This window comes from Phasianus colchicus, chromosome 2 (genome assembly GCF_987193195.1).
Source record: "Phasianus colchicus chromosome 2, bPhaCol1.hap1.1, whole genome shotgun sequence".
Lineage (NCBI taxonomy): Eukaryota > Metazoa > Chordata > Aves > Galliformes > Phasianidae > Phasianus > Phasianus colchicus.
Genome location: NC_143437.1, coordinates 49,065,735 through 49,080,753, shown reverse-complemented (window position 1 = coordinate 49,080,753; position 15,019 = coordinate 49,065,735). Strand labels below are relative to the sequence as shown.

The window sequence follows — 15,019 nt, the reverse complement described above, 5'->3', positions numbered from 1 at the left end:
CCAGATTCCTTGCATATAATAAGGGATAGACACTTAGAAAAACGGGAATTCATACTGGACGTGCTTGTCAAGGGTAAACGAGTTCAGAAATGGTGTCCTCTGCTGGAAGAATAACAGCCTTCAGCTGTCAGCAGATTGCACTTAACATTTTGATTTATTTTGCCCCACAGGAGATCCTCTTACTCAAAGGAGATGGTGAAGTTAAGCTGAACATGGCTATTGGCAAAGGAGAACAAGCACTTAGAAGCAGCAATGAGGAAGGACAAAAGGTGATACAAACAGAGCTGCAAAAACTGAAGGATGTATGGAATGACATCATCAGCACATCTATGAGCTGGCAGAGGTAAAGCTCACTGAAAAACACAGGTCAAACCCTGACACCTTGCTTAGCACCAAAGAGTAATACCTTACAGCACACAGGAGTCCGCTCTTTCATCTACCAGGACACCTAGGTCTTTCTCTGTAAGGCTGCTCTCAAGGATTGTTCCTCCCAGTCTGTATATATGCCTGGGATTCCTCTGGCCCAAGTGCAAAACCTTGCATTTTGCTGTGTTGAACCCCATTATATACTCCCAGGCCCACCTTTGAGGTACATCTGAATGGCATCCCTTCCTTCCATTGTGTCAACCGCACCACTCAGCTTGGTGCCATCAGAAACTTGGTGAAGGTGCACTCAATTCCATCATCATTAAAGAACACTGGTCCCAAGACAGGCCCCTGGGGGACACTGCTCGTTACCAGCCTCCACCTAGACATACAACCATTGATTACCATCCTTTGTGTGTGGCCTTTCAACCAATTCCTTATCCACCAGGCAGTCCACCCATCAAATCCATATCCCTCCAATTTGGAGATAAGGATGTGGTGGGGGACCATGTCTAAGGTCTTCCACAAGTCCAGGTAAATAGGCTAAAAGTTGCCTTCCCTTTGTCCATCAATGCTGTCACTCCATCATAGAAGGCCACCAGATTGGTTAGGAATGACCTTCCCCTGGTGGAGCCGTGCTGGCTGTCTCAGATTACACAGTCATTCCTCATGCAATCTAGTATGTCATGCAGGAGGATCTAACATTCATAAAAGATAGTAATTGAAAGTAGGCCGATGTTTTCCTGCATTTGATACAATATAATTTCCGAATAGAATATCATTGTTTTTTATTTCCTTCACCATTCGTAATCTGTTCTAGAACAAGTTTCTCCTTTCTTTCCAGTGGGACCAGGTTACTTAAATTTATTTTGTCCTCTGAAATCTCTGAGTTGTTTTCCATAGTACTAAAACAGTTCTTTTCTCAATTTTTGCATTTGTAGATCTGATTACTCCTTCCTATGCAAAAATATTTTTTCACTACCAAATTCCACCATCCTTTCATTTCTTTGAACGTCTGACATTTAAATTCTGTTATTCAAACTAGCAGCAGCCCTTCCCTATTTATCATCTATGGGTTTTGAAAGCAATATAAGTTCCATCCTCTTAATCAATATTGGATAGAAATTGGACTTCTGCATGATCCTATTTTCTTAGCTTTCTAATAACATCTAAGTTTTCTCTGCATCAGAAAACTGTCATAGTACTTTAAACATCTGAGTGCGAAGGTATCTCAGTCTTTAATATCAGTTATGGAAGGGCTATGATATAGGTAAACAGGAGTTCTTCAATTAAAATTGATGTCTCTTTCTCTCATAGTCAAAAACAGTAATACAATTTGATCTAGAAATTTGTAATGGGATGCTTTAAGGTTTTATTCTATCTTCACCCAATTTATGTCATAAAATATTTTGTATATTAGGGGAGACTATCTTATTTTGAATGAAATCCTTACCATAGTCATTACTCCTGCTATTTCTGGAATCAGAAGTGCATTCCTCAATACAAGTCCCAGAGAGACAGGGAGATCTGCTAGGAGGAGCAATATATAAAGAAAGGCATATAATAATAATAATAATAATAATAATAATAATAATAATAATAATAATAATAATAATAATAATAATAACAATAATAATAATAATAATAATAATTTATTATTAATGGTAAATATATATATATATTTCATTAATGCTAAAATGGACTATGTATAACTGACTTATTCTTCAAAAAGTCACTGGAATACCATTTAACAGTCAATAAGTTTACGTTTTATTGCTGTGATCATAATAATCTTCACTAATGCTCTATGTTTTACTTTTCTACGCAGACAATGAAATATGTGTTACTCATGTAACCTCTCCTAGAGAAGCAGCTGTATCAGGTTATATGCAGGGCTACCATATGTAGTAGCCCAAAGAACACAGAAATTCTAGAATATCTTGGATTTAAGCTGATACAGAAAACTAAAACAAGATGGAGGGAAAAGCATATTCTAAACATATTATAGATGACTACACAGTGTAACAAGGTATAAACAGACATTTTTTGTTTAGACCTTTCGAAAGTTCTCATCTGTACTGCATATGTTTCTTTTAATGTAAGCTGCTTAGAGTCCCTCATCAGCCAGTGGAATGAATATTTGGAAAGGAAAAGCCAGATGGAGCAGTGGTTAGAGAAACTGGATCACAAAGTGGAGCAGCCATTAGAGCCACAGATAGGTCTGAAGGAGAAGTTTGCACAGCTGGACTACTTCCAGGCTATTGTTTCTGAGATAGAGGATCACTCTGGTGATTTGCAGCAACTTGTTGAAAAAACTGCAGAACTTTACAAAAAAACTGAGGATGATTCTTTTGGAGCAGCAGCTCAAGAAGAACTAAAAACACAGTTTAATGACATCACGACTGTAGCCAAGGTAAGATAAAGGAAAAGGTTTCCATTTCAGGTAAAATTTTTAAACAACTGTATATAAGGCTAAAATTTTGATTTTTCTTCATTTTATAGTGCCTGAAAGACAGAATGTATTTGAATAGTCTTGCCTTTTGTTATAGTTAAATCTAATAAAAGTGTTGTGTGTCGTTTACTAAAATTCACTGGAATGCAAAAAGATTGGGAATTGAAACTGGTACGGTTATGATTTTTTGAACATTGAAGGGCATATATTTTATTCCTAGTTTAACATATACAATAATAGCTTCGTGTATACAATAATACTTTGGATAGTCTTCCAGATTTATTTTCATCTGGTTCTTTTTTTTTTTTCTTCTTTTCATTCCTAGCACACATTAACCTAGAAAGATAAAAATGGAATGTCTCCTTGAGCAGAAAACATGGTCAGAAAGAGAAATATTATTTTCAGAAATATATATGCTAGTATTTTGTGTTATTTCAAGTCATTAATCACTGCAGTTGTTATACAGGTACGCATTTGATTTCTAAGGAAAGCTCATGGAGCCCTTCCACCATGAAAATCAGAATTGTAACAGTAGGTCTGAGATTGTCTGCATCTTCACATCAGCATCTTTACACAGCAGGAAGTCACATAATAAGAAACAAAAGTTGCTGTGAGACTGAAGTAAACAATATACACACCCTTAGCCACTTGATGGGAAGTGTAGTATGTTTTCATGTATTGAGAATATTGCTGATGTCCTACATTGAAGTAATATGCTGTTCTGTAGAATAAAGAAATCCAAAGTAAATAATAATAATAATAATAATCAGTAGACCTAACGAGTTATCTGATAGGAAGGAACATTAAATTTAGAACACATGAATTTACTTGTTTAGAAAAATCTGTGCGTTTTGTTTGTTTGTTTGTTTTTTATAATGTGGATAGGAAAGTCACAAAGTGGAATCCTGTTGTTTGCTTCTGTCTTTTTCACTATAATTTCTGGGGTAAGATTTCTCTTTTTTGTAATTACCATCTAATCGCACACTGATGGGTTTTTTCTATTATGAACTTTTGCTTTCTTTACTCTTTCCAGTTGGAAAAAACAAATCTTATTTCCAGAGAATTAGTGCACTTTCATGCTTGTCTAACTGCTTCTTTCAGGGGCATTGAAATTGGAACAATACAAAAATTGACCCACTAAAATTGTTTAAACTTGTATGTAAACAAAGCATCACAAGTTAGCATGGCAGTGTTCTCCTAAAATCTATATACATCAATAAATTTAATTTCTTGGGCAATTTTCCTTGTTCCCCAAAATTAAAATAAAAATCCTACCTATATGGTACCTATATGGCATACCTATATTCTACCTTATACCTATGTGGGTATAAGAACAGATTATTTTTCTTTCAACAAATATTACTTGTCTTAACTGGACTAGAGTCTTCCAGATGGACTAACTGTCTGGGAATAACCGTACACATCTTATTCTACAAAACAGGCCAGATGTGGACAAGAAATTATATACAGACTTTGAAGTCTTCTTCTGGAAGGATGCTCAAGCTGATGGCAGAATCTTCTTTAAATCTATCTAAACGAGGATACAATCTAGGAAATTGCTGGGACCGCTGATAATCAGAGGTCAAAGATGCACCTAGGGAAAAAAAAAGCTGTACCAGAGAAGCTCAAAGAATTTGCGTTGTTCCCCTCTACTGAAGGCATTGAGGATATTCTCACACCTGTATTTCTGTTACAGCAGGCAGGCAAGAGATAGAGGAGTTTTCTGTTAAACATACAGGAAATCTTAAACCAAGCAGTTAGATATTAATAACTACCCTTAGGCAAATGGCATTCAGCTGTGGTTTCTTGAGAAATGCTCAAACAGAAAGTGCTGAAAAGCTGGCCAAGGGAGGTTACTCTGCCAGCCTATGTCACTGCCAGCTTCAAGGGAGGCCCTATGCAGAACTACAGTCTTCTGAGTGTGGCTGAAGTCACTGGAGGGCTGCACTCAATAATGAAATTGGAGGGCAGTGTTGGATAAATATAGCCTGCAGTATGGTATCTGGAAAGCATAACTTTAACAAAGTGTTCTGGTTTAAATTGGCAGGCAGGTGATCACTACACATCATTCAATAACTCATCCTCCTCTTAGTGGGATGGGAAAGAAAATTGGGGGAAAAAAAGCAAACTAGAACTGGTGGGTTGAGATAGGAATTACTTTCTAAGATGGGGAATTGGGGGGGAGGGGAAAAAAAAAAGGATAACAGTTATAATATATATTATCATATATATATTATGTTATATAACAAAACAAGGGATGCACAAACAATTGCTCAACACCCAACATACAGTGCCTAATCAGTCCTGAGGCAGCAGCTGCCTGCCTGGCCAGTTTCTCACCATTTAAGTTTTTCTCTGAATTATGTCATATGACATGAAAGGTCCCTTTGGCCAGTTTAGGTCAGTTATTCTGGTTCTGTCCCCTCCCAACAGCCTGTGCCCTCTCACCCCTCCTCACTGATAGGACAGTATGAAAAGTTGATATGTCCTTGGCTGTGTACAGCACTGCTCAGCAATGACTAAAAACATTGGTTTGTTATCAGTATTGTTTTTCTCCTGAAGCCAAGCCATAGCATCATACCAGACACTATGAAGGAAAAATCAGCTCAGTCTCGGCTGAAAACAGAACACAAATATGCTGAGTTATATTAAAATGCCAATAAGCACATTACAAAAAAAAAAAAAAAAAAAAAAAAAAAAAAAAGTGATAGAGTTGGTTTTGGGTTTTCCAAAACCCTTAGACAAGGTTCCACACAAAAGGCCATATGGGAAAGTGAGAAAGGTAAGCTACCATAGCACTGGAAGAAGAAAGGTCTTTGATGGATTAAAAATTTATTCCAGTATAGGAAGAAAAGTTAGTGGTTGTTTCTGAATGAAGAAGAGTTAACTCTTCTTGGAAAAGAGTTTCTCCAAGAAACTATATGGGAATTAGTTTTGTTTAACTTCTTTGCTGGTGACCTGGAAAAGGGAGTGCAGAGTGACTCTTGCAAATAGTATTCAGTTATCTTGGACAGTCCAATGACAATTCCAAAAGAACTGTCAAAAATATGAGCACGTGGGCAAAGAGGTAGTAGGTGTACTTCAATGAAGATAAACATAAGGCAGTATCTGCAGGGGCATAAAAATATCTGAAACTTGATTGCATGATTCTGAATAAAGAACTTGCACTTAAAATCCAAGGGGCCATTTTTTGTGATTTATTTTGTAAATTGAATTGTTACAAGGAGAGCATATAAGGGGTGGGATTCATTTTTTTGAAGTGAAGAAAGCTGTGGGAGAAATGCAGTCATGGGTTATAATGAAGGTAATGGGTATACAAAAATTTTAGTTGGGAATGGCCACTATTTCTGATGTGATGGCTGAAACAGAACTTGGCACCCTAAACATCTGTTGCACTTTTAAAGAGCAGAACTCCTCATTTGTGATGCTAATATGGGAGGACTCTGTGACTCTGCTTAATATGTATGGAGACTTTCTTCTAAATAAGAGCTGTCTAGGCATTCCTGCCTAGACAAATCTAAACCAGAACTTGTTCCTTGTAGCACAATGTAGACCAGCTCTCTATACCATTAAAATCTGGATAAAAGCCAGGAAATGTTTAAGTACATTAATGGTTGTTTTTCTTTTTTTTTTGGTGGTGGTTTTTTGTTTTTTTGTTTTTTTCCTTCTAAACAATAGGAGAAAATGAAGAAAGTGGAAGATATTGTGAAGGATCATTTGCTATACCTCGATGCAGTGCATGAATTCACAGACTGGCTCCATTCTGCAAAGGAAGAGCTGCACCGCTGGTCAGATGCAACTGGAGATACATCAGTGATACAAAAAAAGTTGGCCAAAATCAATGTAAGAAATGTTAACTACCATGATTTCATCTGGGATTCAGAACCTATAATCCAGCAATCTTGTTCTTTGTTTATTTGAAGTGGAGATTACATTTCAGTGAGCTGAAAACACACTTTCTAAGCTATGATGTGTTATTGCCTCCCTTCCTTAGCTTTACTAAGCTAATGTAGTGAAAGCACAAACAGACCTGAGTTAGCCACCCCATACATGGGAACAGTTTTCAATAGTGGAAGCCCAGTGGCATCACAGAAGATTGTGACTTAATTGATTAATGAGCTCTGCCCTGTCCTCGTCCTTAAAACTGCTCTCTCTTTAAGTACAGCTGCTGAATCAAAGTAAAAAAGAACCTTTTGTGATTTGCATGAATTGGAGATGCATGAAATAGTGCAAGGATCATTCTCCCTAAACACACTGGAAGTGTATGGGTTGCCTCTCTATATGTTTTCTCCTTTCTCTCCCATCTCAATTTGTCCATCCATTCCTAGGCATTTGATAGAGAGCAAGTTGTGCATTTCTGAATGCAACATTCAAGCAGAATTAATGCTTTGTTTATTCCTGATGTTTACATTACACTAGCAGTGTTTTAGCCTGCTCCTAAACAAGAGTGGGCCAATGAACAGACTAGAGGAGGCTTCAGGACAGCCAGGTCAACTTTCAAACACACCTCTTGATTCTCTTGGATAGTTTCTAGCCTCCTTTGTGCTCAAACTCCCCACATCTAATATGAGAAAGGGAGGAGACAGTAGTTCCTAATTCATAACACTAACAAGAGAATAAATAACATTACTTTAGCACATAGTGACTGGGCTAATACTTGTATTTTCCAACTTTTAAAGCTGAAAACTACCAAATTCTCATGTAGCTTGTGTAAGGCTGAAACAGTCCGCTATAGAAAGAATTCAGAAAGAAACAACCAAAAGCATAAAGCCACATGTGCAACCAATTATGGCACATCACAGATCACGAGTAGGCTGCTGAATGCTTTTTCTGAGCAGCACAGCTTTGTTCTTAGAACTGGCACCAACAGCTCTGTACCGGTATTCCTTGTGTAAAACATCACGAAACAGTTATTTTCTGCATCTTAACCTAAGCAGTATTTTTCAGTATCTAAACCACAGTTCTTCCTCCCCTAAGCTTATGGGGCTTTCAGAACCGCTTTGCAATCAGCACACAGCACACACCCGCTCCTGACTGCACTGGACCCTCGTGCGGCTCCGCACGCAGCATGGCTGTTCCCGGAGCGGTGCTGCCGCAACCGCAGCTCGGAGCAGCTCACGGCCTGCGCTGCGGCTGCCCCACGCGTGGCGGGCCCCCTTCCCAGCCGTGGCCTGTTACCATGGCGATGTTGCTTTTTGCAGGAGCTGGTAGATTCTCGCCAGATCGGCGCGGGCCGCCTCGGCCGAGTGGAGACGCTAGCTCCCGCAGCGAAGCGCAGCACGAGTGCCGGCGGGTGCCAGCTCCTCGCCGCTGAGATGCAGGCCCTGCAGTTGGACTGGAAGCAGTGGGAAGAAAGCGCTTTCCAGAGCCAGCGCAGCCTGCGGGACGTGCTGAGCCAGATGGCCATGTCGGAGCAGGAGTTCGCCACGCAAGTTGCGCGTCTGGAGGAGGCCGTGCAGCGGTTCGGCGGGCTGCTGGATGCCTGGTCGCAGAGCCTGACTCCCCTCGACAGCCGTCACACCGACGCCGAGATCGTGGAGAGCTGGCGCAAGGAGAAAGTAAGCTCGTTTCTCTTTTCCAAGCGGTTTTCGGGTTGTAAATGTACAGTGACTGAGGACAAGCAACTTCTGCCCGGTGGCACAGTCAAGGAATGGGAGAAGTAGCAAATAATACAATGCATTTGTGAAAATTTCCCTAAAAAATTCCAACTTTCCAAGCTTTTCTGTAAGTGTATATAAAGCAAACAGTGTTTTCAGAAAACGGTTCTTTGGTGTCTGCTGTACAAGGCTTAGCAAGTGCTGCCTGGAGCTCAGACACTAACAATTGTGCTTGGCTGCAGGAAAATGAAGGAACTGCCTCTGAACTTCTCCTCAGGCTGCTCAGCATTGCAAGCCAAGTCTGCGATTGGGAAAATATGAGGCATTTCCTACATGCTGAGCAGCAGCTGGAGTGATTTCTTTCTTACTTACAATTTGTCGCACATGTGTTGAGTTTATACATTCTGTTTCTTGAACTCTGTCCTTCACGTTATGCATGTTAAGATCTTGTCCTGTATTTGAAGTTCTATTGGAAACTGGCATACTTGTTGACTGCTTTGCTGTGGAATGTAGTGGAATTCAGAGAAACAGAGAGGCAGTTCCTCTTTATTTTTCTCTTCTAGCAAACATTCCACATGTAAATACAGCATGCACACAAATGTGTACTCACAATAATTAAGATTCTTACTTGTATGTATTTTGATTCATATGAATCACAGATGTTAAGATACACAGTATCTTATCCTTCCCTTCTTGTGTTACAACAGAGTACCTTCAGTAAAAGTTACTTGATGCTTGCTTTCTGTCCCCTTCACTGAAGAAACAGTCAAAAAGTCCCAGAACAACTTCTACTTAAGCTGAGATTATAAATCTTCTCCTCTAGAGTCTGTACCAAGAGTCTGGCTTTCTCTTTCACAGAATTCAAAGATTTATGCCTTCGTGCCAGTACCTAACTGTAGGAGTAATAGAGTTGAAGTTACACTGGAGTAAATAATAGTACAAATAAGCAAATGGTTATGTTTCAAAAAAGGAAAATAGGACATGAAATTATCAGCAAGAAACAGCTGTAATTATCAGGCCTTTTTTAATAAGTGAAGTAACTACGTTCATAAGACATTATTTTACTAGTACTGTATATGCTATGAATGTACTGTTATTCTATGTTTACTTAGATTCTAAAGTTATAAACTTAGGATAAGGAGATTGCAGAGTAAATACAAGATGTGCTATGTGCAGCCCTACTATATAAAATTATATAATTTGAGGAAATGTTGTCAGGACAGTAGTCCTTCAATTTCTGAACCAAGAAAATGGGTCCTATTGTGAGTGTAAAACAGCATTGCAGCATTCTCTTTCCATTGTCTCATAGCAATTCTGTTGTCATGTAAACCAAGGCCACAAGTTAAAAATGCATTTCCTAATTCTCATGTTCAGCAGGCTCACTGTTATTTTGTACTCAAGCTCTGTTCCTCTTAGATATGTGCAGTATAACGGCACTAGATCTGAAATTTGAAATTCAGCAAATTATTTTGATAATTATTGGATTTGAAGTTAAATCCAAGTCACTGGAACAGTGCTAAAAGTCCTAATGTTTCACTTTTGATTTATGTAAATGTGTATCTTTTTTTTTTTTTTTTTTTTTTTGTAGAGTTAGTTAACACTTTACAGTGAAAAATAATCTTTGTGGCAAATAATATTACAGAATTCAGAGATAAAAAGTATTTTCAGAACCTTTGCTGTATTTTTACGTATTTAATTTGTGGCTTTCGTAGACATTCAATTTTGTGCTGATAGACAATTGCAAACCATTTACTATGTATATTTTCAGTCATCCTTTTGTACAGATTCAGAAACACAACTGAGAACTTCGTAGGCCCACTTCCTTTGTCTTCTTTCTAATCCATCTTCATTTTCATGTGATCAGTTTCTTACAACTCTACATCCATTTCTTCCAGATCGGACCTTAGATTTAGCTGAAGTGTCAAACTGATATATGCATGCCAAATGCTCTGGCTTGCCTGCAGTGCAGAATTTTTGCTGCAGTGAATGTAACTAGCTAGAAGATTATTTTTTTTCTCTCTGTTAGTTTAAGAAGAATTCCCAAATAATCTCATTTGCAATGAGACAAGGAGCCAAGTCTACATTGCGAGTTATGCTGGAGTAGCTGGCAGGGTTCTACAGTGGAGATCACAGAATCACACAGAATCACAGAATGTCAGGGTTTGGAAGAGACTTCAAAAGATCACCTAGTCCAGTTCCCCTGCTGGAGCAGGAACACCTAGATCAGGCTACACAGGAACACAACTGTGTGGATTTGAATGTCTCCAGAGAAGGAGACCCCACAACCTCTCTGGGCAGCCTGTTCCAGTGTTCTGTCACCCTCCCTGTAAAGAATTTTTTTTTTCTCATATTTATGTAGAACCTCCTGTGTTCCAACTTGCACCCTTTGCCTCTTGTCCTGTCATTGAATGTCACTGAGAAGTGGCTCCACCCACGTGACACTCACCCTTTACATATTTAACATTAATGAGGTCACCTCTCAGTCTCCTCCAAACAAGAGATCTAGCTCCCTCAGCCTTTCCTATTAAGGGAGATGCTCTACTCCCTTAATCGTTCTTGTGGCTCTGTGCTGGACTCTCTCAAGCAGTTCCTTATCCTTCTTGAACTTAGGGACTCAGAGATGCTATGGACATCAACATGAGGACTGTTTCCATTGGAGCAGTTACCATGTTTCTCGAGTGACATTAGCTAAGTCAACGAAAGTACTTTTTTTAATCTTTGACTTAGCTGTTTACTAAGCAAGTCTTTCAGTGCAGCAATGATGGCCAGTATCTCTAAGGGATTATAACAAGATGTACTTTCAAATTATGAAATCTTCTAAAAATATCAAAGCTTTAGAAACTTTGTGAAATTTTGTGTGTAAATTCATTTTTTTGGACACAGCTCAAAATAGTTTTTATTGAGCATACTAAACTCAAGCTGGGCTTGCAACCTCAAAGCCTAATGGTGTCCTGTGTTACATCAGAAGAAGAGTGGCCAGCAAGGCGAGAGAAGTGATTGTCCCCCTTTATTCTGCCCTTGTGAGGCCTTAGCTGGAGTACTGTGTCCAGGTCTGGGACTCCCAGCACAGGAAAGATGTGAAGCTTTTGGAGGGGGTCCAGAGGAGGGCCACAAAGATGATCCAAGGGCTGGAACGCCTCCCCTGTGAAGACAGGCTGAAGGAACTGGACTTGTTCAGCACAGAAAAGAGAAGGCTGTGGGGAGACCTCACTGTGGCCTTCCAATATTTAATAGGAGTATATAAACATGATGGAAATCAACTTTTTACATGGTTAGACAGTGATAGGACAAGGGGAAATGGTTTTAAAGTAAAAGAGAAAAGATTTAAATTAAATGTCAGTGGAAAGTTTTTGACTGAAAGATGGTGAGGTGCTGGAACAGGTTGCCCAGAGAGGCTGTGGATGCCTTATCTTCAGAAGTATTTAAGGCCAGGTTGGATGGGTCCCTGATCAAAGTGATCTATTACTTGATGTAGCAGCTGGCAACCCTGCCTGTGGCATGGGAGTTGGAACTTGATGATCCTTGTGGTTCCTTCCAACCCAAGGCATTTTATGATTCTATGATATGATTTTCCATTCCTTAGTTGTATGTAATTTCATGTATACACAGCTAATTGACAATACCGTATCTCATAAGACAGAATGCATGTCTTGGAGTTTTCAATGAAAACTTTCTGAGCTAAAAAAGTTGAAGAAATTTAGCCTCTGGAAGCCCATAATTTCAAATAAACCTCTGAGCTCCTGTGCGTTTGATTGCTAAAATACTCTCAAAATGGATACACATGAATTGTGAATGAAATTGAATGTGAACTTTGTTTTGTTTTGTTTTGTTTTGTTTTTTTAAGATTTATTTACAAATATTGTTCACTTCTTTTGTTTTAACAGGAAACATCGGATGCTCTGATAAAGTCTGAACATGTGATAGATGAGATCAAGACTCAGTTAAATGATCTTTGTAGATTTTCTAGAGATTTGAGTACCCATTCTTCAAAAGTTTCTGGGTTGATTAAGGAGTATAACAGGTATGCTTTCATCTTGTTTATGGGTAATCAGACCTTTATGTGTTTGTATGCAAACTTCGTTTTAAGGAATCATTAATTGCAATTTTAGAACTTGAAACAGAAGTAGACAGTGATAAGAGAACATTTTTTTTTTTATAGTGGTGTCAATAGAGATTGTAAAAAGTAGCACTTCATCTTTTTTTAAGAGCAAAGCTATGCTACCAAACTGAGCTTAAGCCAGCACCTGGTCTATTGTAGGAGGAATCCTTGTAAGAAACTGAGATACAGAGATAGTTAATTTGCCAGAAAAAGGAACAAACTGTAACAGCTATTTATTTATTTATTTATTTAGTAATTTTATTCTTCATTTAACTCCTGTTTTACCTAAATCAGGGGAGCTAATTTTTGTCTGTTTTCTTACTTTGTGTAACTGTAGCTATTGACATCTGTACTTCAGACACAAAATTCTGCTGTCTCTTGCAGGGGTTGTAGTTTTTGGCTTCTGTAAATGCAGAAGAAGGGCATGATGACCCAAGTTGATCCTTTCTAATGTTCCAAATTTAACTATGTCATTGAAGTTCAAATTGTAATTGCTGTATTTCCATGTCCTGTGCCTAGATAGGAAAAGGCTTGCAGAAACTGTTCATGCTTAGAAGTACTGAATCACTCTAGAAGTGCTTATCTGTCATATCTGTGAAACTCAATTTACATGCTTCACTTTTAAGGAATTTGAAACTTCTAATGGATTTCCTGATGCCTCAGTTTAGTGCTTATAGTTTGTGGGAGGAGTCCAAATTAACCTAACCTCACTTCAGAGAACTAAGCAAAAGCATTGTCATCTAACAGAGTCCTGCCTTTCTTCCCTCCCTTGTTCTCTTCTGCTTCCCTGATGTGGTAAATCCAGCCTCTGCCTGCAAGCTTCAAAGGGATGTCAGAGTAAAGAGCAGATCTTGCAGCAAAGATTTCGGATGAGTTTCAGGGACTTTCAGCAGTGGCTGGTCAATGCAAAAGTCACCACAGCCAAATGCTTCGATGTACCTCAGGATATCAGTGAAGCTTCAGCAAGTCTACAGAAAGTACAGGTAAATTTATAGAAATAAATCATTCACTTAAGGGAGATACAACCTATTTCATGTGCGTTACAATGTGGAAAAAAGGTACGTTTTGAAGATAGGAGAGTAATATATAATTGAAAGGGCGCCAGAACTGGGACTTAGTATCTGAAATTATTTTAAAGTTACATAAATATTTTTTCCTCAAATATGATAATAGACCCCTTATAAGGTAAGAGCAAGGTAGAAATGTATAAAGTGCAAGCAGGTATTTAAGAAGTCTGTTTTTCACAGAAAGCTAAAACAAGCTAATATGTGTAAAGGAATGCCAGTTAAAATTTTACTTTATTAAAACAAATAACATTTTCTATGAGTAAAATATAACCATAGCTTTAAGTAAAATAACAAAGTTAAAATTACATAATGAGAAATTAAACTTTCATGTAGACAGGACAACAGGAGAAATTCATGTCAGTTTCACAGAAGATACCAAGACCAAAACATTTCCTTCTGCTCCTAGTAAATTTACTTTCCTTTGCTTAAATGGTTTATTTAAAAGGGTGAACAATACCATATTAAAGTGGCAATTTTTTTCTACTTCAAATTGAGAGATTTTTTTCTGAGTAAATATGAAGGGTTAAAAAAGCCAGCAGGTTTGGACAATTAATAAGAGAGTTCTTAGCAAAAACAGTTTCCAACAGTGGTCAGATTTTTTTGCTTCTTAATTGCACAAAGACTTAGATTGTCCTCTCCTTATTTGTGAATGCTACTGTAGATGAAAATTGACTTTTTTGACATGCATTAACTGCGTTAAGACTTCCAGAAATGTCATAGGAGCCTATCTAAACATCAATTTTATTTTTGTTAAAAGTTATTATTTTGTCTGTTAGCACAGTTTACATCATTAAGCCATGAGGCAATCACATCTTTGATTTTAATTAAGAAAGAGCTTGAGCAAAGTATTTCAAAGCTTACAGACCCTTTGCATTCACTTCTTGGACCTCTACTGAAGGTCAGAATCTTTATTTTTATTTTTTTTTATCAAGCCCTTTACTTACAACGTGAAGCTAACCTGATGATATTTTTCTATCATGTAAGCATAATAATAGTTTAAAGTAGCTTCATGTTTGAGACTGCTAAATTCATTTGAATTCTAAGTGCTCACAAAATCTTTTAAAAATTTACAAGTTATAAGAATATTATTCCAGCATGCTGGAATTTAAAAATTTCATTATTTCCTTACATTACCTAATTCTTTAACACAGGTTTCCATATAGTTCTTCCACACCAAGATTGTGCAAGAATTCTGTGAAGAAAAAACTTTGAGTCAGGCAAAGTAAAATAAGGATATAGAGGATAAATCATACAGCTTAGATGTTGCTAAGGTTCTGAGCCTTAACCCACACCACTACACACTGATGGGACAGCCAGTATGGCTGTCCCCAGTGTGCAAGGCAGTGTGCTCCCCTGCTTTCCTGAAATGAAAGCCATAGTATATTCTGCACTCTGAATGCTTCAAGAAGTGTAATGCCCAACTGTAAGACCAGTAATG

General features: G+C 38.1%; 1 protein-coding gene across 10 annotated transcripts in view; it reads left to right on the top strand.

The window, feature by feature from the left end:
- SYNE1 (spectrin repeat containing nuclear envelope protein 1) overlaps positions 1 to 15,019 on the top strand; it is a 289,372-nt gene that overhangs the window by 130,711 nt on the left and 143,642 nt on the right. For all 10 annotated transcript variants that reach the window (XM_090135604.1, XM_090135609.1, XM_090135608.1 and 7 more), the window contains exons 51-56: positions 171 to 343; positions 2,470 to 2,779; positions 6,497 to 6,661; positions 8,020 to 8,376; positions 12,300 to 12,436; positions 13,320 to 13,497. In XM_090135604.1, the coding sequence (XP_089991730.1) occupies positions 171 to 343; positions 2,470 to 2,779; positions 6,497 to 6,661; positions 8,020 to 8,376; positions 12,300 to 12,436; positions 13,320 to 13,497 (1,320 nt within the window). The remainder of the gene's footprint in view (positions 1 to 170; positions 344 to 2,469; positions 2,780 to 6,496; positions 6,662 to 8,019; positions 8,377 to 12,299; positions 12,437 to 13,319; positions 13,498 to 15,019) is intronic.